Source organism: Oncorhynchus tshawytscha, linkage group LG20 (assembly GCF_018296145.1).
Source record: "Oncorhynchus tshawytscha isolate Ot180627B linkage group LG20, Otsh_v2.0, whole genome shotgun sequence".
Lineage (NCBI taxonomy): Eukaryota > Metazoa > Chordata > Actinopteri > Salmoniformes > Salmonidae > Oncorhynchus > Oncorhynchus tshawytscha.
In genome coordinates this window covers 10,076,427-10,102,470 of record NC_056448.1, presented here as the reverse complement: position 1 = coordinate 10,102,470, position 26,044 = coordinate 10,076,427, and the positions used below count along the sequence as shown (strand labels likewise).

The 26,044-nt window shown below is 42.0% G+C and overlaps 1 protein-coding gene across 1 annotated transcript in view; it reads right to left on the bottom strand.

The window, feature by feature from the left end:
* LOC112219563 (poly [ADP-ribose] polymerase tankyrase-1) overlaps positions 1-26,044 on the bottom strand; it is a 118,103-nt gene that overhangs the window by 77,025 nt on the left and 15,034 nt on the right. Inside the window, exon 3 of the mRNA XM_042302182.1 lies at positions 24,567-24,662. Coding sequence (XP_042158116.1) covers positions 24,567-24,662 — 96 coding nt within the window. The remainder of the gene's footprint in view (positions 1-24,566; positions 24,663-26,044) is intronic.

Here is a 26,044-nt window from a genome sequence, read left to right as displayed (position 1 = left end):
GAGAATTGATCCTCCCCTCCCCCCTACAGGCAACCAGCCTCTGAATACCAATCACAGAGGTAATTAATAGGAGGAGTTAATGTTGCCTAAGATGGCAGTTTCTCTGAAATGTCTCTGTGAACTCCCATTACTGTTGCCCCCCCCGAACATTGTCTCATCAGCAGAAATAAATTAGCTTTTTGGAGGAAAGAAGAGGCATGAAAAAAGAATGGGATCTTATCACCCCTGGAAAATCCCAACAGAGAAAATTTGATTTGAAAATGATTTAAGGGTAGTTTTTAATTTTCACTTGTGTGTGCCAACTAACAGGCTGGTGGTTAATAGGTGAAGAGCTGTGTGATATGACCTCCTCATGCTCTCCCAAAGCAGGAAAAACAGTCTCAGTGAGTAATTCTTCCACTTAATTAGCAAGTTGCCTCATTAAAACGGGACTCCGAGAGATAAGCCTAGATAGATGCTGCATTAGGTGGAACGCTAACACAAATACAAACCAATAAGATTATAGGAGCCTGATGATGAGCCCACTGCATATAAAGTCCAGAGCCAACCATGACAGAGCGACAAACAAATGACGGATGAACAGGCTTTATTCAAAGCCAGGAATTAACTGGATTTGTTACATGCGGGTGATCTGGTTCCTTCACATTACTCCCTAACCACAAGACCACACATCACATACAAACTAGGGCTGTGACAATACTAGTATAGCCATGTTTTTTGTCCCATGGCAAAAATGAACACGAAGCAGACCAAACTCTTTGTTCCTTTAAAAATCCACTGTATGTAGAATATTGTGTGCTATAGTTTGGCAAATGTATATGTGTGACTCTGGATGACAACATTTGTTTCCAACATTAGGGCTGTTTTCCTAAAGAAGTTAAATCCACTTCCTGTTTTGTTCCCTTGCCACGACAGAACTAAAATCGCGATAATGGTATAGTCCCAGCCCTAATACAAACTGTGTGGCGCAGAAATGCACCTAACCCTCCCACTCAGAGTCGGTTTGAGAGGACAGTGCCTCAATCAGTCAGAGAGACAAAAGCCAGACTATAAACCTCCTCTGCAGTATTAGTGATTCAGTCATAGACAAAAAAGCCCAGAAACAGCCTTCCACACTGAGGGGACTGGAATGGACCAAAAGCACCAAGCCTCTCCTGCTCCAGATCAATGAGAGCAGTCTCCATAGCAGGGTCACTGCTGGCCTGGGTAGCTATTTCTGGAGAGCCAGTGGAAACCATATAGTCAGCCTGAACACAACTCCGTCCCCACCCCATTGCGGCTGGCTCCTGTTGTGGACCGGGCAGGGAGAAGAGGACGTGGCCTGCATCGCAATCAATGGGCAGGTGATTGAACAGCGTGGCAATATTATTTGCAGTAATGCATTGGGCATCTGTGTGGTTAAAGAACTTTAACATTATCATGGCTACAAAGATAAGGAGCCTCTCTGCAGCCTCTCCTCTGCTGAGTCCTGAAGGCTCGGCCTTACTGAGGATCAACACATCAGAATGACACTGAATCTCGGGATTTAGGACTCAGAGAACAATGTTTGAGATAGAGGCTTAACAAAGTAGGAGCACTGTGCAAATCAGAAGTATACCTAAGGTTTGGATAGCCAACTGGAGATTTCAATATTGTTGTTGCAGTTTTATCTGCCTTTGTGCTTTTATTTTTTGCAGAGAGAGAGAGACAGAGAGACCTCTACCTGTGGGATAGGATGGAGAGGAGAGGTTGGTGGAGAGAGCAATTCGATGACATGGTGTGTTTGCTCTCACAGATCAGAGCTGGCTTTCTGACAAAGCTAACATGACCAGAGAGAAGACTGACAAGAAACCAACAGTAGGGCTGTGAAGGTCTTGGAAGTTGATGTTATGGTAAATATGAATCAATACATTAACAAATGCCAGGTTGAAGAGGATCTGTCCCATTTTCCTACTGACCACTTTAACAGAGTCAAAATAAAGAAATATGCCGACCTTTTCCTTGTCTGTTGGCTTTTCTGCATATAAAAACATGTAATACAAATCGTATTTTGACGCACAAAACCAGTCCTATGGGTTTTGTCACACTTTTCCCGAAATATTTGCATAACGTCACTAACCCTGCTGCTGCGGTCATTCAACAGCATTGGCATATGTTCTTCAAAGAGAGGTCGCTGTAATGAGAAAAATAATGTAGCCTACTGAAAACAGGCTTTTTACCAGATTAAATCTTGACAGGAGCATTTGATTCTTATTAAAGAGATGGAGTCCAGACAAGCTAATTTCGGAAAACTTGGACATATAGGCCTATAGAGAGAGAATCAGTGAACTCTCACACCCCCTGTAAAAGCACCTGTCAATCAAAGCAACCAGCGTACACTACCGGTCAAAAATTATAGAACACCTACTCATTCAAGGGTTTTTCTTCATTTTTACTATGTTCTAGATTGTAGAATAATAGTGAAGACATCAAAACTATTAAATGACACATATGGAATCATGGAGTAACCAAAAAAGTGCTAAACAAGTCAAAATATATTTTAGATTCTTCAAAACGTCACCCTTTGCCTTCATGACAGCTTTGCACACTTGATTTCTCTCAACCAGCCAAAATAGCAAATATTTCTCCTTCACTTAAAATGTTTTTTAATTTTTTTAAAAACTAGGCCTACTTTAGGCATTACTGAAAGTAGGCTATAAGATAATGAATTGACAAGGAAAGTATGACAAGGACACCTATGTTATAGTATGAAGATGAAATGTACAATCATTAAAATAGAAAACAATACACGCATCATGTCCATAACCTAGTTATCAGCGACACGGATTATTGAGGGGAGAGTGTTGGAAAGAGTCTTCAAATACTGTGAGACGTCAGTATTTTTGGTCTCGTCTAGGGCAAAATACTGGTTTGGACCGGATCAGCATTGATTAGTGTATAAATTGAGTAAAGATTATGTATCATATTATAACATGCCAAATTGGAGAGGATTGGCGCATTGTCCATTTGACACAACATTAGCTCATAGCAGGAACAACCTTGTCGACTGCTGTTGAATAATTCATGAAGTCAGACACATCAACCTTTTTTAAAAGACCAATTTATTTATTTACTAGCAAGCAACAAAAACAAACATTGTGTAAAAGAATGTCCACACAAACAATTGTTTTAATGAAGTGCCATAACACTCCACGCACATACACAGGGGCGGCAGGTAGCCTAGTGGTTAGAGCATCGGGCCAGTAACCGAAAGAAGAATTTGTTCTTAACTGACTTGCCTAGTGACATAAAGGTTAAATTAAAAAACATTAGCATATTAGCTGCTCAAGCATCAAAGGACAGTTGGAAAGAGGACTAGATGTAGAAAGTTCAAGTTAGCAAAACAATTGCTTATAATCTTATAATGCTTATAGTGAACACTCCTGCTATTAGGTGATGTTGACCTACATGAAAATAAAAACAATTCATGAGGGTCTTGATCCATAAACGGCAGTTACACGGTTATTCAATTACCATCGCAGCCCTATCCAACTGTACAGCTCGCTGCCACTCTCATTCAAAGACAGCACATCGACACCAATATGTCAAATAGCTTAGGTGTATCCAGTGGATTTCAGATGGATTTTGTCATGGCATCGCAACAGTATTGGGAAAGCACAGTTGGCTATAAGCATCTTCAATCCAGGTATAATGAAAATGCCAATGTAGAGAGCGGCAGCTGAGATACCTAAGCACTCACTACGCCATCAGAGAGATCTATCCCCCAGAGGACACACAACTAAACACAGTGGGGACCCTTGAGGGCCATCTAGACCTTCGGAGAAGGCCTAACGATTTATGAAAATGTAGTTCAATTTATATTTCATCTTTACAATTGGAATATAAAAAAATATCCAATCAGGATTTTCTTTGGTGGTCCCCGGGTAGAAAAATCAAGCTTGGTCAGCCAGCCATAGGCTCAGCCTTCAGAAGCTGGACAGAAGGCCTCTAACATTCAACTGTATTAGAGCAGAATTTTCGAGTGACAGTGGAATGAACCAATCACATTTTGACTTGTAAAGGGCGGGATCGTAAAAACAAAAAGGTGACGTGTCTAGGCTTTCTCAGAGGTCTACTGAGAGCGCAAGAGGAAATCAGTGGTGCAAGCAGTAGTTTCCCCCGCTAAAGCAAGTAAAGTTAGCTGGCTTGTGTTGTAGTATTTTGACAATAACGACAGTGGCTGCAGCAGCTGTTATCAATGTCACGGTGGATACCCTCGCTAATTTGTTAAAAATCACCTTTTTCAAGATGAACTTTTCATATTCTTTCAAACTTTATTTACAAATTATCATCTGGTGAGTGGCACTGTTTTTTGTTGCAGCTCGCTTGCTGTTAGTTATCGCTTTGAAAACGACTGAAACGTAGTGGCCAGATATAAACTTTAGATCACCGGTTAGTGCGATTAAGCTGATGAAATTGAATTTGCAATCGGAAGTAATAGCTGGTTTGTTAATTTCATTTTTGAAAATGCTTTTGTATCATTATGATTTCATGGGGCTTACTGGAGTGAATGGACTGCTTATTATTTAACATTAATTGATGCGTGACTGCTGTCGTCTGTCTATCAGCCGTGTCTATGTGTTCGACCAAAACGGTCTCTCCTTCAGGCCAGTTGAGTGCACAGGTATTATGGTCGCTGTCCTTTCAGCACAACGAGCCTGTCACCTTTGATGTGCCACTGTTGTTGTCACTATTGGTGACTGTGTGATAGTGGCCTTAGGCTAGCATAGGTGTTGTAAACAGTGTTTTTTTGTCTTGCTGGTCGCATTATTTTATGATGTGTGTCACGTGTTGTGTCCATTTGTACGCAGCCGGAAACGCGGCCAGGCCTGTTTGATTCATTCATGTCGTCATCAAAAAGTATTGCTCCTCCTTCACTACAACTAGAATTGTCGGACTACAGAAGACATCATGTCGGGCGCTTTAAGTGATGCTATGTTTTTTGTTATTTTCTTGAGTTTGATACAACGTATTGGAAGATTTTTGGATCCTCTGAGGGCCTAGGTCCTATAGTGGTCCTATAGTCACGGTTCACCACTGACTAAACAGCCCCACATCTGTTTAACTCACCATCAGACAGGCCTGCCTGCCATCTCTCTACATCTGGGTTGCATAATACCTCCCAACTTTGGCAGCATGTCTCCCTGATTGTTAATGAGCAGCCGGACCTGTCTGGTCTGATGTGCTGCTCTGCATGTTGTGATCTGATCCTACCACAGATGCAAAGCTTGGTTTCTCACTATGGATAAGATACATTTTACATTCACCACCAAGCCTAGAAACTGCTGCTGGGCATTGTTGATGAGGTACATTTGTCATTTCACAATTAAATCGCCCGCTGTGCCAATAGCACACTTATTATAATGTATGACTCACTCAACACTGGTCACTTTAATATGGTTTTACCTTACATACTGTATTCTAGTCATAGCTCATTCTATTTAACTACCGCTATACAAACCAAGTCACATAAACGTCCATACACACACCATTCACATACATATTGTGAAAAGCAAGAGCAGCAGCATAAATTATACACGTAAGCCATCTGTATTGTGAATTTACATGGATTTAAGATAATTCATATGAACTCCTTAAAGTCAATAAAACCCAGAGAGAAGACAGAGCCGCTAGGAGACACCACCAGTGTGTAAGAGAACTAATCAATGGCACACAACGGCTGGTGGACCGGAATTTCCTCGCGATTAGAGTGCCAACCAGCCCAGCCAACAGCTAGCACTCAGGCGCTAACACTTTGACATAATTAATCCTCCAGCTCTCCGTGCCTCCTGTCAGCAGGTAGAATAGTCTGACAGTGGCCTCTGTCCCCTCAGACAAAGACTTAAAAGGTGTGTTCCCTGGCCAAGAGTGTGTGAACTGATATTGAACCATACTTCCTCCCTATGGAGAGGGGGAGGAGAGAGAGGACAGAGGGATGGAGGGACACCCTAAGAGAACAGGAGTATGAAGATTGAGAGAATCTAAAATAGATGAAGCGCAATAAGACATTTCTAATAATTAAAAAAGGTGTAATATGTAAAACCCCCCCGCCATTTCCTGGTTGCTAAAATTCCAACTTGAGGAACTTGTGGGAAGCATTGGAGTCAACATTGGCCAACATCCCTGTGGAACACATGACACCTCGTAGAGTCCATACCCCAGGGAATGGAGGCTGTTCTGAGGGCAAAAGGGGTGTGCAATTCAAAATTCGGAAGGTGTTCCTAATGTTTTATACACTGTGTTTAACTCACATGTCTATGTGAATCTGGTCGGGGCGCCAAGGTTACATACTGCAGCTTTAATTTATTGTAAAGTTATGCACGTCTATCTAAAATGTGCACATGGCTACATAATTACCTGGGGCAACACATGGGAGGTAGAAACTAGCCCCAGTCGTTCAACATTAACTTATAGAAGAAATCATACTCCCTCATCCACATTGAGCTGTCTTCCCTCACACACTCACTGTCAGTCGTGCAATGGTTGCAGTGCACTTTCCAGATCGAGTTAAACACACTGCATTCAACTGCCTTACATGATGCCATTACATCGTTATGTGCTATTATACTATCGATCATTCTTAACTTGTTTTTCCTTTTAATTGCGTAGAAGAAATGACCACATTTGCACGTTTATTTGGGGATAAAAGGCAGGAAAATTAACAATATCAAATACATCCCGCTTAGTTGGGCCCACAAAAAACGAATAATCACATCACGCAAGCCATTTCACTTATCCTGGTATTTAAGCTAAGCAAAGAGGAAGTAATAATGGAGTCTACCTCTTTCAATAGTAATGGAGCTTGGAGCTCTGGAATAAAATGACAGGCGAGCAGTCATTTGCAAAAAGTCTTAAAAGGGATTTGCATTCTCAATGTTAACTCTTCAAGACCTAGAACTCAAGTAAAAAGGGAAAAAAAGAGTTCTACGCTAATACTAGGCCCATCTGTGAATCCCTCCTCACTGGTGCTCCCAGCACGTAGTCTGGAGACGGGAGAGGTTCTGGCTGGTGCATAGCTTCCTGCTGGGGCATAAGCTTCCTGCACATAGGACTAGAGTTGGCTCTATAAGGACATTCAGAGATACAACTTTTTAAGCAATTAAGTGTTAAATGAGGCCTATGGCCATTTAGCAACAACAAAAAATGACATGGAGGAAATAAAAGTCTCCTTGCTGTCAGATGGTGAGAAAGGGGCCAGAGAAAAAGAGGAACAGAGAAGGAGAGATAAATCCCCACTGTCAATACCAAGGACTGCCTCAAGTCAGGATCATTAAACTGGCGTCTAATTGATGAGAAGAAGCCAAGGCATCCCAAGGACACAAGGACACAGGATAACTACCTGAAAGTCTTCCTTCCACTCAGAGTACGGAGAGGAGGATTATTCATAAATGAAGAAGAGCCTTGCACTTAGCCGCTTACGGTACTGCAGTCTCAGTCAGACCAGGGACCTCCGTCCTTCAGAACAAAAAACACCCAAGGCTATAACATTTTTCTGGCTATCATAACAATCTAAAGCTTTGGCTAGCAATTACTCTACTCAATGACAGAAATAGTGGTGCTTTCTTAGAGGGAAGCTTTTCTCAACTGAGATCCTAAGCATCATTAGACTGCTGTGGTATAGAGACGTTGATCATGAAGCCAGAGCATTAATAAGTAGACCTAAGCTAATTAAAATAATATCCAACATGGATAATCTGGGTGATAGCTAACTAGCTATTCATTATCTAGGAGGGCTGTAATTGAGGAATCCCTCAGTTGCCACCACGAGAGAAGACACACGGACATGCTCTAAGGGCTGGGAAAAGGTTGAAACTTTCCGGATCGCCGCTGCGTGCGTGTTCATTGAGATTTCCCAGCGACCTTGACATTCCATTTTCCACAAACAGCAAAGTCATTTTTGTGGTACAAGCTCCGGTCTGGCTTGTGTCCATGGCGTCCCCTGGCTACGTAAAACCCTGTCACGGTCACATTCACAGGCTGTCATAGCAACCGCAATTCATCATAATAACTCATAATAACTTCATCATAAAAACTCTTGGAAAACGTCCACTTGAAAGTTCCATGCCTTGACAGGTAAGAAAAAGTATGTGAACCCTTTGGAATTACCTAGATTTCTGCTTAAAAATTGGGCATACAACTTGATCTTCATCTAAGTCACAAAAAGAAACAGTCTGCTTAAAATAACACACAAACAATAAGTTTTCATGTCTTTAATGAACACACCGTGTAAACATTCCCAGTGCAGGTTGGGAAAAAGTATGTGAACCCTTGGATTTAATAACTGGTTGACCCTCCTATGGAAGCAACCTCTACCAAACATTTTCTGTAGTTGCGGATCAGACCTGCACAACGGTCAGGAGGAATTTTGGACCATTCCTCTTCACAAAACGGTTTCAGTACAGCAATATTCTTGTGAAGTCTGGTGTGAACCGCTCAAGGTCATGCCACTGCATCTCAATCGGGTTGAGGTCAAGACTGACTGGGCCACTCCAGAAGGCGTATTTTCTTCTGTTGAAGCCATTCTGTTGTTGATTTACTGTGTTTTGGGTCGTTGTTCTGTTGCATAACCCAACTTCTGTTGAGCTTCAATTGGCGGACAGAAAGCCTAACATTCCCCTTCAAGATGTCTTGATAAACTGAGGAATACATTTTTCCGTTGATGATAGCAAGTTGTCCAGGCCGAGACAGCAAAGCAGCCCCAAACCATGATGCTCCCTCCAGCATACTTTACAGTTGGGATTAGGTTTTGATGTTGGTGTGCTGTGCCTTTTTTCTCTCCACACATAGTGTTATGTGTTCCTTCCAAACAACTTAACTGTAGTTTCATCTGTCCACGGAATATCTTGGAACATCCAGGTGCACTTTTGCAAACTTCTGATGTGCAACAATGTTTTTTTGAACAGCAATGACTTCTTTCGTGGTGTCCTCCGATGAACACCATTCTTGTTTAGTGTTTTGCGTATCGTAGACTCGTCAATAGAGATGTTAGCATGTTCCAGAGATATCTGTAAGTCTTTAGATGACACTCTAGGATTCTTCTTAACCTCATTGAGCATTCTGCGCTGTGTTCTTGCAGTTAATCTTTGCAGGACGGCCACTCCTAGAGAGAGAGTAGCAACAGTGCTGAACTTTCTCCATTCACAGACAATTTGTCTTACCGTGGACTGATGAACATCAAGGCTTTTAGAGAAACTTTTGTAACCCTTTTCAGCTTTATGCAAGTCAACTCTTAATCTTAGGTCTTCTGAGATCTCTTTTGTTCAAGGCATGGTTCACATCAGGCAATGCTTGTTGTGAATAGCAAACTCAAATTTTATGAGTGTTTTGTACATGACAGGGCAACTCTAACCAACATCTCATCTCATCTCTTGGACTCCAGGTTAGTTGACTCCTGACTCCAATCATCTTTTGGAGAAGTCATTAGCATAGGGGTTCACATACTTTTTCCTACACTGTGAATGTTTAAACGATCTATTCAATAAAAATATAAAAATGACCAATTTATGCAGATATCCAGGTAATTCCAAAGGGTTCACATACTTTTTTCTTGCCACTGTATGTATAATGTATGTATGTATATATATATATATATATATATATATACAGTGCCTTGCGAAGGTATTCGGCCCCCTTGAACTTTGTGACCTTTTGCCACATTTCAGGCTTCAAACAAAGATATAAAACTGTATTTTTATGTGAAGAATCAACAACAAGTGGGACACAATCATGAAGTGGAACGACATTTATTGGATATTTCAAACTTTTTTAACAAATCAAAAACTGAAAAATTGGGCGTGCAAAATTATTCAGCCCATTTACTTTCAGTGCAGCAAACTCTCTCCAGAAGTTCAGTGAGGATCTCTGAATGATCCAAAGTTGACCTAAATGACTAATGATGATAAATACAATCCACCTGTGTGTAATCAAGTCTCCGTATAAATGCACCTGCACTGTGATAGTCTCAGAGGTCCGTTAAAAGCGCAGAGAGCATCATGAAGAACAAGGAACACACCAGGCAGGTCCGAGATACTGTTGTGAAGAAGTTTAAAGCCGGATTTGGATACAAAAAGATTTCCCAAGCTTTAAAACATCCCAAGGAGCACTGTGCAAGCGATAATATTGAAATGGAAGGAGTATCAGACCACTGCAAATCTACCAAGACCTGGCCGTCCCTCTAAACTTTCAGCTCATACAAGGAGAAGACTGATCAGAGATGCAGCCAAGAGGCCCATGATCACTCTGGATGAACTGCAGAGATCTACAGCTGAGGTGGGAGACTCTGTCCATAGGACAACAATCAGTCGTATATAGCACAAATCTGGCCTTTATGGAAGAGTGGCAAGAAGAAAGCAATTTCTTAAAGATATCTATAAAAAGTGTTGTTTAAAGTTTGCCACAAGCCACCTGGGAGACACACCAAACATGTGGAAGAAGGTGCTCTGGTCAGATGAAACCAAAATTGAACTTTTTGGCAACAATGCAAAACGTTATGTTTGGCATAAAAGCAACACAGCTCATCACCCTGAACACACCATCCCCACTGTCAAACATGGTGGTGGCAGCATCATGGTTTGGGCCTGCTTTTCTTCAGCAGGGACAGGGAAGATGGTTAAAATTGATGGGAAGATGGATGGAGCCAAATACAGGACCATTCTGGAAGAAAACCTGATGGAGTCTGCAAAAGACCTGAGACTGGGACGGAGATTTGTCTTCCAACAAGACAATGATCCAAAACATAAAGCAAAATCTACAATGGAATGGTTCAAAAATAAACGTATCCAGGTGTTAGAATGGCCAAGTCAAAGTCCAGACCTGAATCCAATCGAGAATCTGTGGAAAGAACTGAAAACTGCTGTTCACAAATGCTCTCCATCCAACCTCACTGAGCTCGAGCTGTTTTGCAAGGAGGAATGGGAAAAAATTTCAGTCTCTCGATGTGCAAAACTGATAGAGACATACCCCAAGCGACTTACAGCTGTAATCGCAGCAAAAGGTGGCGCTACAAAGTATTAACTTAAGGGGGCTGAATAATTTTGCACGCCCAATTTTTCAGTTTTTGATTTGTTAAAAAAGTTTGAAATATCCAATAAATGTCATTCCACTTCATGATTGTGTCCCACTTGTTGTTGATTCTTCACAAAAAAATACAGTTTTATATCTTTATGTTTGAAGCCTGAAATGTGGCAAAAGGTTGCAAAGTTCAAGGGGGCCGGATACTTTCGCAAGGCACTGTATATATATATACATACATACATACACACACACAGTGATGTGAAAAAGTATTTGCCCCCTTCCTGATTTTTTTTTTTTTTGCACGTGACAAATGTTTCAGATCAAACCAATTTAAATATTACACAAAGATAACCCAAGTAAACACAAAATGCAGTTAAGTTATGATTTTATTTATTATGGGGGAAAAAGCTATCCGAACCTTCATTGCCCTATGTGAAAAAGTAATTGCCCCCTAAACCTAATAACTGGTTGTGCCACCCTCAGCAGCAACAACTGCAATCAAGCGTTTGCGATAACTGGCAATGAGTCTTTCACATCGCTGTGGAGGAATTTTGGCCCACTCTTCCTTGCAGAATTGTTTTAATTCAGCCACATTGGAGGGTTTTCGAGCATGAACCGCCCTTTTAAGGTCACGCCACCTCAATCGGATTCAAGTCCGGACTTTGACTAAGCCACTCCAAAACCTTCATTTAGCTTTTTTAAAGCCATTCAGAGTAGGACTTGCTGATGTTTTTTGGATCATTGTCCTGCTGCAGAACCAAAGTGTGCTTCAGCTTGAGGTCACGTACTGATGGCAGGACATTCTCCTTCAGGATTTTTTGGTAGAGAGCAGAATTCATGGTTCCATCAATCACAGCAAGTCGTCCAGGTCCTGAAGCAGCAATGCAGCCCCAGACCATCACACTACCACGACCATATTTGACTGTTTGTATGATGTTCATTTTCTGAAATGCTGTGTTACTTTTACATCAGATGTAACGGCCCTTCCAAAAAGTTCAACTTTCATCTCGTCAGTCCACAGAAAATTTTCCCAAAAGTCTTGGGGATCATCAATATGTTTTTTGCCAAATGTGAGACAAGACTTTATATTATTTTTGGTCAGCAGTGGTTTTCGCCTAGGAACTCTGCCATGGATGCCATTTTTGCCCAGTCTCTTTACTATGGTTGAGTCATGAACACTGACCTTAACTTCTTGGTGACTGGGGGGCAGTATTGAGTAGCTTGGATGAAAAAGTTGCCCAGAGTAAACTGCCTCCTACAAATAAAAGCTAGAATATGAATATAATTAGTATATGTCTGAGTATAACATAACTCATATGGCAGGCAAAAACCTGAGAAAAATCCAACCAGGAAGTGGGAAATCTGAGGTTTGTAGGTTTTCAACTCATAGCCTATCGAAGATACAGTGGGATATTGGTCATATTGCACTTCCTAAGGCTTCCACTAGATGTCAACAGTCTTTAGAACCTTGTATGATGCTTCTACTGTGAAGGGGGGCCAAATGAGAGGGGATTGAGCCAGGTATCTGGCAGAGAGCCACAAGCTCGTGACGCGCAGTCATGTGAAAGTTAGCTTGCGTTCCATTGCATTTCTACAGACAAAGGAATTCTCGGTTGGAACATTATTGAAGATTTATGATAAAAACATCCTAAAGATGGATTCTATACTTCGTTTGACATGTTTCTACGATCTGTAATATAGCTTTTTGGACTTTTTGTCCGACCTTTCGGCTGGACTTGCACGCGCATTTGGATTTGTTTACCAAACGCCCTAACAAAGGGAGCTATTTGGACATAAATGGACTTTATCAAACAAATCAAACATTTATTGTGGAACTGAGATTCATGGGAGTGCATTCTGATGAAGATCATCAAAGGTAAGTGAATATTTATAATGCTACTTCTGACTCCACAACATGGCGGATATCTCTTTAGCTGTTATGATCTAAGCGCCGTACTCAGATTACGCCATGGTATGCTTTTTCCGTAAAGTTTAAATCTGACACAGCGGTGAGATTAAGGAGAAGTTTATCTAAAGTTCCATGTATAATAGTTGTATCTTTTAGCAATGTTTATGAGTATTTCTGTAAATTGATGTGGCTCTCTGCAAAATCACTGCATGTCTTGGAACTACTGAATATAACACGCCAATGTAAAATTAGATTTTTGGATATAAATATGCACTTTATCGAACAAAACATACATGTATCGTGTAACATGATGTCCTATGAGTGTCATCTGATGAAGATCATCAAAGGTTAGTGATTCATTTTATCTATATTTCTGCTTTTTGTGACTCCTCTCTTTGGCTGGAAAAATGGCTGTGTTTTTCTGTGACTTGGTGGTGACCTAACAATCGTTTGTGGTGCTTTTGCTGTAAAGCCTTTTCGAAATCAGACACTGTGGTTGGATTGAAAATTTTAATCTTTAAAATGGTGTAAAATACTTGTATGCTTGAGGAATTTTAATTATGAGATTTTATTTGTTTCGAATTTGGCGCCCTGCACTTCACTGGCTGTTGGGCAGGACGCTACCGTCCCGAATATCCCAGAGAGGTTAACTGAGGCAAGTGAGGCCTGCAGTTCTTTAGATGTTGTTGTGGGTTCTTTTGTGACCTCTTGGATGAGTCGTCGCTGTGCTCTTGGGGTAATTTTGGTAGGCCGGCCACTCCTGGGAAGGTTCACCACTGCTCCAAATTTTCTCCATTTGTGGAAAATGTCTCACCTTGGTTCGCTGGAGTCCCAAAAGCTTTAGAAATGGCTTTGTAACCCTTTCCAGACTGATAGATGTAAATTACTTTGTTTCTCATCTGTTCCTGAATTTCTTTAGATCGCAGCATGTCGTCTTGCTTTTTGAGTGATTTCTTGATTCAACAGGTCTGGCGTAATCAGGCCTGGGTGTAGCTAGTGAAATTGAACTCAGCTTTCCAAAAAATGTGATTAACCACAGTAAATTCATGATTTAACAAGGGGGGTCCAATTACTTTGTCACATAGGGCCAATGGAGGTTCGGATAGCTTTTTTCCTTTAAGAAATAAAATTATCAATTAAGGTGCATTGTGTATTTACTTGGGTTATCTTTGTGTAATATTAACATTTGTTTGATGATCTGAAACATTTAAGTGTGACAAATGTGCAAAAAAATAAGAAATCAGGAAGGGGGCAAATACTTTTTCACAGCACTGAATATATATATATATATTATTTGTATATATTTATTATTTACCCTTTATTTAACTAGGCAAGTCTGTTAAGAACACATTCTTATTTACAATGACCAAAAGGCAAAAGGCCTCCTGCGGGGATGGAGGCGGGGAAAATACAAAAATAAAAATGCTGGACAAAGCACACATCACGACAAGATAGACAACACAACACTACATAAAGAGAGACTTAAGACAACACAGCATGGCAGCAACACAACAACATGGCAGCAGCACAACAAGGTAGAAACATCATTGGGCACAGAAAACAGCAAAGGCAAGAGGGAGAGACAACAATACATCACACGAAGCAGCCACAACTGTCAGTAAGAGTGTCCATGATTGAGTCTTTGAATGAAGAGATGGAGATAAAACGGTCCTGTTTCAGTGTTTTTGTGGCTCGTTCCAGTCCACTAGCTGCAGCGAACTGAAAAGAGGAGCAACACAGGGATGTGTGCGCTTTGGGGACTTTTAACAGAATGTGACTGGCAGAACGGGTGTATGTGGAGGATGAGGAGGTGAGGCCTAAGAGGGTTTTATAAATAAGAATGGGTCTTGCGTCGGGTACACAGAGATGGACAGTTTACAGAGGAGTACAGAGTATATACAGTGCCTTCGGAAAGTATTCAGACCCCTTGACTTTTCCAAATTTTGTTACATTACAGCCTTATTCTAAAATCTATTAAATTAATTCCCCCCCATCAATCTACACACAATACCCCATAATGACAAAGCAAAAAGAGGTTATTAGAAATGTTTGCAAATATAAAAAATAACAAAAATAAAAAACTGAAGTATCAGATTTACATAAGTACTCAGACCCTTTACTCAGTACTTTGTTGAAGCACCTTTGGCAGCGATTACAGCATCAAGTCTTCTTGGGTTTGACGCTACAAGCTTGCCACACCTGTATTTGGGGAGTTTCTCCCATTCTTCTATGCAGATCCTCTCAAGCTCTGTCAGGCTGGAAGGGGAGCGTTGCTGCACAACTATTTTCAGGTATCTCCAGAGATGTCAGATCGGGTTCAAGTCCGGGCTCTGGCTGAACCACTCAAAGACAGAGACTTGTCACGAAGCCACTCCTGCGTTATCTTGGCTATGTGCTTAGTTGTCCTGTGTGGAGGTGAACCTACACCCCAGTCTGAGGTCCTGAGAGCTCTGGAGCAGGTTTTCATCAAGGGTCTCCCTGTACTTTGCGCCGTTCATATTTGTTCGCTCCTGACTCGTCTCCCAGTCCCTGCTGCTGAAAAACATGCCCACAGCATGATGCAGCCACCACCATGCTTCACCGTAGGGATGGTGCCAGTTTTCCTCCAGACATGAAGCTTGGCATTCAGGCCAGAGTTCAATCTTGCTTTCATCAGACCAGAGAATCTTGTTTCTCATGGTCAGAGTCCTTTAGGTGCTTTTTGGCAAACTCCAAGCGGGTTGTGCCACTTACTGAGGAGTGGCTTCAGTCTGGCCACGCTACGATTGGTGGAGTGCTGCAGAGATGGTTGTCCTTCTGGAAGGTTCTCCCATCTCCACAGAGGAACTCTGGAGCTCTGTCAGAGAGGCCACTGGGTTCTTGGTCACCTCCCTGACCAAGGCCCTTCTCCCCCGATTGCTCAGTTTGGCCGGGTGGCCAGCTCTAGGAAGCGTCTTGGTGGTTCCAAACTTCTTCCATTTAAGAATTATGGAGGCCACTGTGTTCTTGGGGACCTTCAATGCTGCAGACATTTTTTGGTACCCTTCCCCAGATCCGTGCCTCAACAATCCTGTGTCGGAGCTCTACGAATAATTCCTTCGACCTCATGGCTTGGTTTTTGCTCTGCCATGCTCTGCCATCAACTGTGGGACCTTATATAGACAGGTATGTCCCTTTCCAAATAATGTCCAACAATTGAATTTACCACAGGTAGACTCCAATCAAGTTGTCAAATCATCTCAAGCAGTGGTGTAAAGTACTTAAGTAAAAATACTTAACTTTTGGGGTAGGGGGCAGTATTTTCACATCCGGATGAAAAGCATGCCCAGAGTAAACGGACTGCTATAAAGCCATAAAAGTTTCTAAAACTGTTTAAATGATGTCCGAGTATAACATAATTCATATGGCAGGCAAAAACCTGAGAAAAAATCCGACCAGGAAGTGGGAAATCTGAGGTTGGTCGATTTTCAACTCAGCTCCTATTGAAGATAGTGGGATATTGGTAATGTTGCATTTCTAAGGCTTCCACTAGATGTCAACAGTCTTTAGAACCTTGTCTGATGCTTCTACTGTGAAGTGGGGCCGAAGGAGAAGGGAATGAGTAAGGTCTGCCATGAACTGACCGTGCTCGTTCAAATGAGAGGGAGCTCTGTTCCATCGCACTTCTGAAGACTGGAATTCTGGAATGGAATTCTCCGGTTGGAACGTTATTGAAGATTTATGTTAAAAACATCCTAAAGATTGATTCAATACATCGTTTGACATGTTTCTACTGACTGTTACGGAACTTTTTGACATTTCGTCTGCTTTTAGTGAACGCGCTTGGTGACTTTGGATCTAACAAAAGTAACTATTTGGACATAAATTATGTACATTACCGAACAAACAAACATTTCTTGTGGAAGTGGGAGTCCTGGGAGTGCATTCCGACGAAGATCAGCAAAGCGAAGATTTATAATGCTATTTATGACTTTTGTTGACTGCATAATATGGCGGATATATTTGTGTCTTGATTGGGCTCTGAGCGCCGACTCAGATTGCATGGTTTGCTTTTTCCGTAAAGCTTTTTTGAAATCTGACACAGCGTTTGCATTAAGGAGAAGTGCATCTAAAATTCCATGCATAACAGTTCTATCTTTTTTTTCTTTTTTTATGTAACCCCCATTTCTCCCCAATTTCATGGTATCCAATTGTTAGCAGTTACTATCTTGTCTCATCACTACAACTCCCGTACGGCCTCGGGCGAGATGAAGGTCGAAAGCCACAGGAGGTTAGCGCGCACTGCGCCTGGCCCGCCACAGGAGTCGCTGATGCGCGATGAGACAAGGATATCCCTGCCGGCCAAACCCTCCCTAACCCGGACGACGCTAGGCCTATTGTGCGTCGCCCCACGGAACTCCCGGTCGTAAATTGATGTGGCTCTCCGCAAAATCAAAGGATGTTTTGGAACTTCTGAACGTAAGGCGCCAATGTAAACTCAGATTTTTGGATATAAATATGAACTTTACCGAACAAAACATACATGTATTGTGTAACATGAAGTCCTATGAGTGTCATCTGATGAAGATCAAAGGTTAGTGATTAATTTAATCTATATTTCTGCTTATTGTGAATCCTCTCTTTGGCTGGAAAAATGGCTGTGTTATTCTGTGAATAGACACTCACCTAACAATCGTTTGATTTGCTTTCGTCATAAAGCCTTTTTGAAATCGGACACTGTGCCTGGATTTACAACAAGTGTATCTTTAAAATGGTGTAAAATACATGTATGTTTGAGGAATTTTAATTATAGGATTTCTGTTGTTTTGAATTTGGCGCCATGCAGTTTCACTGGCTGTTGAAGAGGTGGGACGCTACCGTCTCACGTACCCTAGAGAGGTTAAGTCGTTTTTGGGGTATCTGTACTTAACTTTTTTTAAATTACAACTTTTACTTCACTACATTCCTAAAGAAAATAATGTACTTTTTAATTTCCCCTGACACACAAAAGTACTCGTTACATTTTGAATGCTTAGTAGGACAGGAAAATTATCCAATTCAAACTTAAGAGAACATCCTGGTCATCCCTACTGCCTCTGATCTGGTGGACTGACAAAACACACATGCTTGTAAATTATGTCTGAGTGTTGGAGTGTGCCCCTGGCTATCCGCAAATAAAAAAATAAAAAAGGTTGCATCTGGTTTGTTTAATATAGGGAATTTGAAATGTATACTTCTACTTTCAATTCTTAAGTAGATTTGAGCAATTACATTTACTTTTGATACTTAAGTATATTTAAAATCAAATACTTTTAGAATTTTACTCAAGTAGTATTTTACTGGGTGACTCACTTTTACTTGAGTCATTTTCTAATAAAAAGGTATCTATACATTTACTCAAGTATGACAATTGGGTACTTTTTCCACCACTGATCAAGGACGATCAATGGAAACAGGATGCACCTGGAGTCAATTTTGAGTCTCATAGCAAAGGGTCTAAATATGTATGTAAATAAGGTATTTCATGTTTTTTTATATACATTTGCAAACATTTTTCTAAAAAACCATCTCGCTTTGTCATTATGGGTTATTGTGTTTAGATTGATGAGGAACATGTTTAATTGTATCCATTTTAGAACACGGCTACAAAAAAAGGGAAGTGTGAATACTTTCCTAATGCACTGTACATATACAAACGTATTTCCACACTATGAGGTTGGAATAATACTGTAAAATGGTGAAAATGATAATGTCAGCGTTTTTTTTAAAAGACCGCCTAAATTTCCGCCTGTTTTGTTGGGATGCTGTTTTGGCCTTCCATGGTGACATCACCATGTGGTATATTAGTTAATAGACCAATAAGAAAGAGTTCCAAAACTCCCTGCCAATAACATCTAATTTTCAGTTTTCCCCTCCCACTCTCAGTCATAGCAAAATTCTTGCTTGAGAAATTGCTAAAAAGTCATTTGTTTTCTATTAAAATGGCCAAAAATAATCAGATACTTAATTGTTATCCAGAAATCATTTAAAATGGAGATAATAACTGCTTCAATGGACCTTTAACACTCCGTGAACCTATTGTCTCTGTGTAGCCTCAAGAGCAGCTGGTCTCTACGCACCCTCACTCTATCACTGTCCCTTTTAGCCAGCCTCTCTCTCCACTGCTCTCAGTGCCCTTCTCACTCCCTGTGATTCTAAGCATGGCGGTGGGGTGTGGTGGAGTGGGGCCAGGGCGGCTGAGAGCTGGGGGCACTGGGGCAGACACTTCATCAGTAGCAGGTAGAGGTCCTGGCTGCAGTAGAGGAAGAAGAGAAAGGGAGCGCCCACACAGCATCTTACTCATCTTGCTCAGATTCTGGCACTCCTATCTAAATCTACCTTGCATAGGGGGTAGAGCTACAGGTGCTACTGGGGATAAACTTCAGAATTAAATCACGCACAGACCACTCAATCCGTGTCTTTCATTTGCAGAGTTGCAAAGTCAACACAGACAAAATGACATCCAAATAGGCACCCGATACTAAATGGGTGCAATGTCGACTTGCTTCAGCATGTACAATCCGCATAAATGTTCCTCCATCTTCTTATCTGCATGTCATTGTGTTCTGTTGGAGAGGTCTCCCATCATATTGGGGACCATCTTCCCCCCTCCCCGGGGCCGAAAGAACATCCTACACATCATACTGGGGCCTCTCAACATGCCTTGCATTTTTCCATCACAAGATGAGATGTGTGAAACAAAATTACACAATCCTTTTCATACCCAGAGTACAGCAAATTTAATTTCAAGACGTCTGGAAAAAGTCAATAATTCAAAAGCGATTCATCTGTGTGTGGAGGATGACGTGGAGCAGCATGCATCAAGCGGTGTTATAAGGCGATTTCTTTAATGCAAGCTTTGAGGATCCAACAAAAGACTAACCCCGGGTGTCGTCCGTAACACTAAATTACTTCTAGCCGGGATTTGAAAATGCATTTTCGTGGCAGTTAGTTACGGATTACATGTAGGGATATATTCTCCGCTCAGGAACCGTGGCAACACTTCAAGATTTGCTGGAACGGCGTAGATCTAAATTTGTCATCGCTACAGGATATTTGTTCCCCGTCACCCGGGTAGTTTATAGGTCAATATAATCTTTAATCAAACAGTGTACTCGCTGTTCGCTCTGGGGTAGAAGAACTGAATAACAGCTCTAAATCCATCCAAAATGCAGCCTGCAACTAGGAGTACACTACAGACAGGGGCTAACAGTAACACACGGTGCCACAGTGTTTTGAAGTACGGTGTGAACTCCCAGGTGTGGCATCTTTAAAAGAAGATATCCTTTCTCATCTGGTGCCCTCTAGAAAACAACATGTCAATGTAAAACAAGTTAGACCAGGAATGTCCGTCTTGGACGGTTCCTAGACCGCAATAGTCAATCATAAGTAAATATGATTGAGTAAATAATTATATTGGCTGTTATTGCTGTGTATACACAGTACATCTAGCTTATTTCATATGACAGATCTATATAGATTGCATGTAACTTACCTTACATCACATACATAGATAACTGGTAGAACATACCAGATACCTTTATGATTACACTGTGTTCTTGTCCATGGGGTAGTTTGGAACAAAAACCTAGCCCATGGCCTCTAACACTGATCTCACGGTGAGATGGTTATGGTTTGTCGCTTTGTGCCTTTTCACAGCCAAAGGCTTGGGCTTTTTCCTCGAGACATCAGTCCTGTTACTACTGTATAAGCAAACACCCAGAGGATGTATAACACAGCCAGAGCAACACCATGATCATTGAGCCTCTGCTTGGTCCTCTGTTCAAGACTAACCTTGAGGGGGATTGTTTATGTAACAGTCAGCACAGTACAACGTCCACTCCGTTTAGGTAGGACAACTGAGAAATCACAACATTACCCTGCTATGAATGGGAAAAGCATCGTAAAGGCCCTGCAAATAGGGTTCAGCTAATGATTTGACAATCTATTGCGACGTGTCCTTGGTTTCTACATATTATAAACGTATTCCAATGTCTAAGCTAAGTGCTGAATTGTTTTTTAGAAGACATTCAACCCACATGCAGTGACTCTGTTCTATTCTCCCCTTGTTTCATTGAAGTGCCATTGAGAGTTTTTGATGGTCTGCATAAAGAACATCCATATCGATCCAATCTGGCAAAAATATTGCAGAGGAAAAAAGACGGACTCCTCAAAATGTTGTCGGCCTCGTCTCCACTCGTGACATAAGAACTGAGCTCTATATTACAAGGAGAAGATTGTGCCAGGCGAGGAGATAAAACTAAGTGTCAGTGGAATCTCCTTTTCAAGATAGAGAAACTATAGGACTGTTATCTCAGAGAGAGAAAATGTGTGTGTGTCTTGTTCTTCTGTCCTCGTGGGGACCTGAAATCCCCAAAAGTCACCACAAGGATAGTAAAACAAGGAAAAATCTCCCTCATGGGGACATTCCCCAAATCCCGCGAGGACAAAAGCTATTTTAAGCTTAGGGGTTAGATTTAGGGTTACAATTAGGGTTGGGTTTTAGTCAGGGGAAATAGGATTTTGAGTGGAAATCAAATTTAGGTCCACACGAGGATAGAAAAACAAGTGTGGCGTTTATTCTAATATCCAAATGAACATTAGTATTGGAATACTTGCGAGTATACATTTTTGTGAGAAAAAACGCCTATTTTAATACGTGTAGCTTGTTGTTTTTGTTGGCCAATCAAAGTGGCAAAGAGGCTCAATGTTTAGCAAGTAGAGTGAGAGTTCACTAACAAAGCAAGATGGAATAAAGTTACAGAATTAAAATGTTACCGAATTGAGAAGTAGGCCACAACGAGCAACCAAAAGGTGGATTGTTGTTTTATCTGAATGGGGTTGGGGGGGTGCCTCAATTATCCTAGCTAGCTATAGCTGGCTAACTTAGCTAGCTTCTCTAGTAGGCTGGACAGATTACATTTTTAACAAAGCTTTTTTTCCGATAAAAGCTAGTTCATCGCATCCGCCGTGGAGCCCAGTTTCATAATGTGACCATTTTTCCAAGCTGCTTGTCGTCGATTTGAAGTAATCGAGAAAAAACAGGCCTTATTTTAGGTCGTTTTTCACCCTGCCAGCTCCTATTAGTTCTATAGAGCACCAACTCGCCTCCCGAACGTTCTATTCCCAGCTTATTGTTTTACGTCAGAATTCTTCGCTATTGTTGGCAATGAGACTTGCTCACGTTGTTAGAAGTTCAAATGTAAACAAAGAAATTACTCATGAAACTGAGGTCGTCCTATTGATTCCTATAGGGGAAATATAGGCATGTCGGTCTATTTCGCCAAATATCTTGCAATGTGTATATTTAGATTTTTTTCTAGTCGGACGTCATTTTAAAATCATGAGAATCTCCTCTTTCTAATTATGTAAATCTGGGCAGCGAGCTTGGTTGTCATCAAATGCTAGCCCCAAAATACTTTTTGCCCTTGGAAAGCTGAGCTCCCCCATTGTTTTCCTATGGAGAGGCATGCCAGTCTATTTAGCCAAATATCTCATTGTGTGTATATTCCGATTTTTTCAAGTCGGGCACCATTTCAAATCAGGAGAACCTCCTCTTTGCAATTATGTATGTCTGGGCAGCGAGTTCTTTTGTCATCGATCACTAGACTAGAAATAGTCAGAAGTTGATATTTTCCCCTACTTTCATTACGCGGACATAAGCACAGTTGACACCATCGAAGTGCAGATATTTACTTTCTACACAAGTTGTTTTTTTCCAGTTTCGTCCGACGAAGAGATTGTAGTGGTAAAATAAAAAGGGATACATTTTTTGGTGCATTTTATGTGAAATGAAATTCTAAGCATCAATCCAGTCAAAACAGGCTCTGCGAATGTTCGATTCCATTCATTTGCTATGGGCGTGCGCTAGTGTTCCAGCTTAGCCAATATTCTTTTGCTGTTTTTCAGACTTGGGTGAATTTTAACTCACTCTATTGTCCAGCCTCTCTCTAGGCTACTTCAATCAAGACGGGTACTGTTATGTGCGATGATAAATAACATTGTGGCTGCTACAAGTTAGCTTGTCTTGGCCGTAGCCGAGTTGCCGTGGCTAGTGGCTACCGTGACACTCCGTCTCCCTCCGTCTGCTCGCTCCAAGCCCCTTTACAGCTACAGCAATAGAGTACCAGCCTCTCTCCCTCACGCAGCAGTGAACAGGTAAATAAAAAAATCATTGTTTTTCAAATAAAAATGTAAAATAAAAATGCAACAAAACAAACTGTTTAATTTTTTAAAAACATGCATTTCAAATTTCCGGACTTAGGGCAAAAATTCATGATACTTTTTGAATAGTAAAATTGTTTTAAACCCCCTTCCCTAGTATGTGCGTGTGTGAACACTGTTAGCTTTACTCTAGGAGAGAGAGTCGGGGCCTTGAGCAGCATGAGGGTCGGACAGAGTGCTGGCGCAAAGTGCAGAGAGAGATAAGAAAAGTCGATATGTAACAATTATCTGGAGTACTCCAGTGACTGGAGGGGTTCTCCTCTCTCGCTGCTACACTATTTATACAGACAGTACAGTCCTCTCGGCTGCTCTTTCTCAACCCATGAAAGTCGTCTGGTGATTGTTGATAGCCGGGTCATGATACTACAAGGCCAGAGTTTAGTGTGACAGTGATGGGCATTTTCTACCTGGATCGCATCAGTTCACCGACAGTGTCTCAAAACAAAAGTCCTAGCAGGTGGTATAATTAAGATGTTGTATTAGCATCATTATACATTCATCTCCAAGAAATCTAAACACACACGCACGGCTTAATACTGCGGTCTACACACAGCAATCAATAAGAGGAAGTTTTTCTCACGGTCATATTCAGCAACAGAGGACAACTTGGCAACAGTAAACAGTGTGTTGCTCTTCTTGCGTGCCACACTCCAACGTACTGAACGCTTCCTGAGTGTGTAATAGTCCTGTCTGCTCTCGTATCATGTGAATGTTTTGTTGTTGAATACTGTTATCAAAATCAGTTCACGTTTGCATCACATTCTGAAATTCCAGACAAATAACATCCGCTCTGTGATTTGTTTACAAGGTGGGTGGAAAGCCTTTTAGGACAGTCCTCCACTCTGTATCGCAAGTTAATTTATCTACCAGCCAGGGAATATGATGAAACCGCGTGAACAGAGAGAGCGTGAAAGAACAGAAACACAACGGAACAGCCTAATTATGGATTTGTCTTGACTGCTGAAAGGAGGGAATCACACAACCAACTTAGACACAAAATCAACAGATAAGACCATGGAAGAGGGTGAAGGATAGAGTAGTGTGGATACAAGTGGAGGATCATTCGCAGTTCGACAACTTATCTCTGGGGGAGAGAGAGAGAAGAGAGAGAGAGGTGAGGCGCAAGAGGTCAGGTACGTAGGAAGAGAGAAAGAGTGGTAGAGGTAGAAAGAGCGAGGGGTAGAGAGACTGCTAGAGGAGAAGGTATGTAGACGAGAAAGAGAGTGGTAGATACAAAGAGAAATAGAGTGGCAGAGGTAGAGAGCGCGAGAGAGGGAGAGAGAAAGAGTGCAGTGGAGGTAGAGACTTAGAGTGATAGAGGTAACTTGAGAGAAAGAAAGAAAGGGAGGAAGAGAGGTAAAAAAAATATATTAAAAAAATACAATAATAATCGCTCATCACTTACCAGTGAGCACAGCCTTGGCGGACGGGTCGGAAAGGTCCAGGGCACTCTTGCCGTCGGTGTTGCGAATGTTGGGGTCGGCTCCATGCTGGAGCAGCACTGTACAGGGGAAACACAGACAGTAGCTGAGCTCAGGCAGGGACAGACACAGACCACCACTGCTAACACCAGGACTAGCGCTGCCGCCACTGCTGCCCGCTAGCACTCTCTGGCTCCGCGGCATGCTGCCGACATAAACATACATCGCACACCAGCGGTGCGTCGTGAGAACGGAGGACCGGAGCGACAGCAGGCAGCAAGAGGGGAAAAAAACAACAGCCCAAACTGAATGCTGCGGCAGAGGTGAGGAGGAGGGGAAAAAGCCATATTAGAAAAACAGGCAGGAGGACTCGGGCACTACCATGTGACTCCAGCACAGGTATGAGAGCAGAATATCAAAGCCCGCCTGCCTGCCTAGCCTTTCTCGCTCTAGCCCAGGGAGGGAGAGGGAAAGGGAATGAGAGAGAGAGAGCGAGCGAGCGTGACAATAAAAGAGCAGAGGGTTAGAGACAGAGTAAGGGAGGGGAAAGAAGAGAGACGGGGGGGACATGTTTCCCAGGGTGCAGTGTTTTAATCTCCCCCAGATGAGTGATTGTCTGAGTGGATGAACAGCAGAGCGCTCGCTCATAAGGAGACCAGCGGCCCCGAACTCTCAGCTCTATCCCGAAACACACACACACACACACACTACCAATCACATCCTGCAACACTACTACGCTTCAGTCGTTCTTCACTTCACACACTGCTCTATGTATTACCAAGGTTTACACACTGAACAAAACAAAGAAGACAAAGGGAGAGAGGCAGAAAACTGCTCTGCACTCAAATCAGGGAGCAGGACAATGAAAAAAAAGAGTCAATGGGGAGGGAGGTCGGGAGAGGAAAACAAGAGGGTCGGTTAAAGACAACTCCTACTCAATCTGGATCGCACCTCTCAAAATCACATACACCTTTTATACACAGCAGAACAGGGTGAGGGTGCTAGCTTTCGGAGCCATTTGTCATCATACGTATTCAGCCACGCGAGCAGCAGCTTTTCTCAACATCGCCACTCGGCTGATCACTTGGCTAAATGGGAGCCCATGTCTGTCTGCCTGCCTGCCCCTCTCCACGTCGGTGACGCACGCCACACGTTAACTCACCCATTCCTCAACACAAATGTGATTTAGCTCTGCACCAAATCACATTGTCTTCCACATCCACTCCTGTCCTACTAGCCTGGTAACTAAAGGAGCAGGGAGACACTAAAGAGAAAGCCTTGGTGGAAGAAAGAGTGAACAAATCCAATGACAAGGAGCCCTCTGTAAAATAGACATATGCTGGGCTATAGCAGCAGTCTCAGTCCTGTAACAGATTAATATGCAGGTAGGCTCTCATACGCTGCTGCGTTAGCTGGAGGCAGAGCAGAGAGCCGAGGTATGACAGGCAGTCAGTGGGAGTCT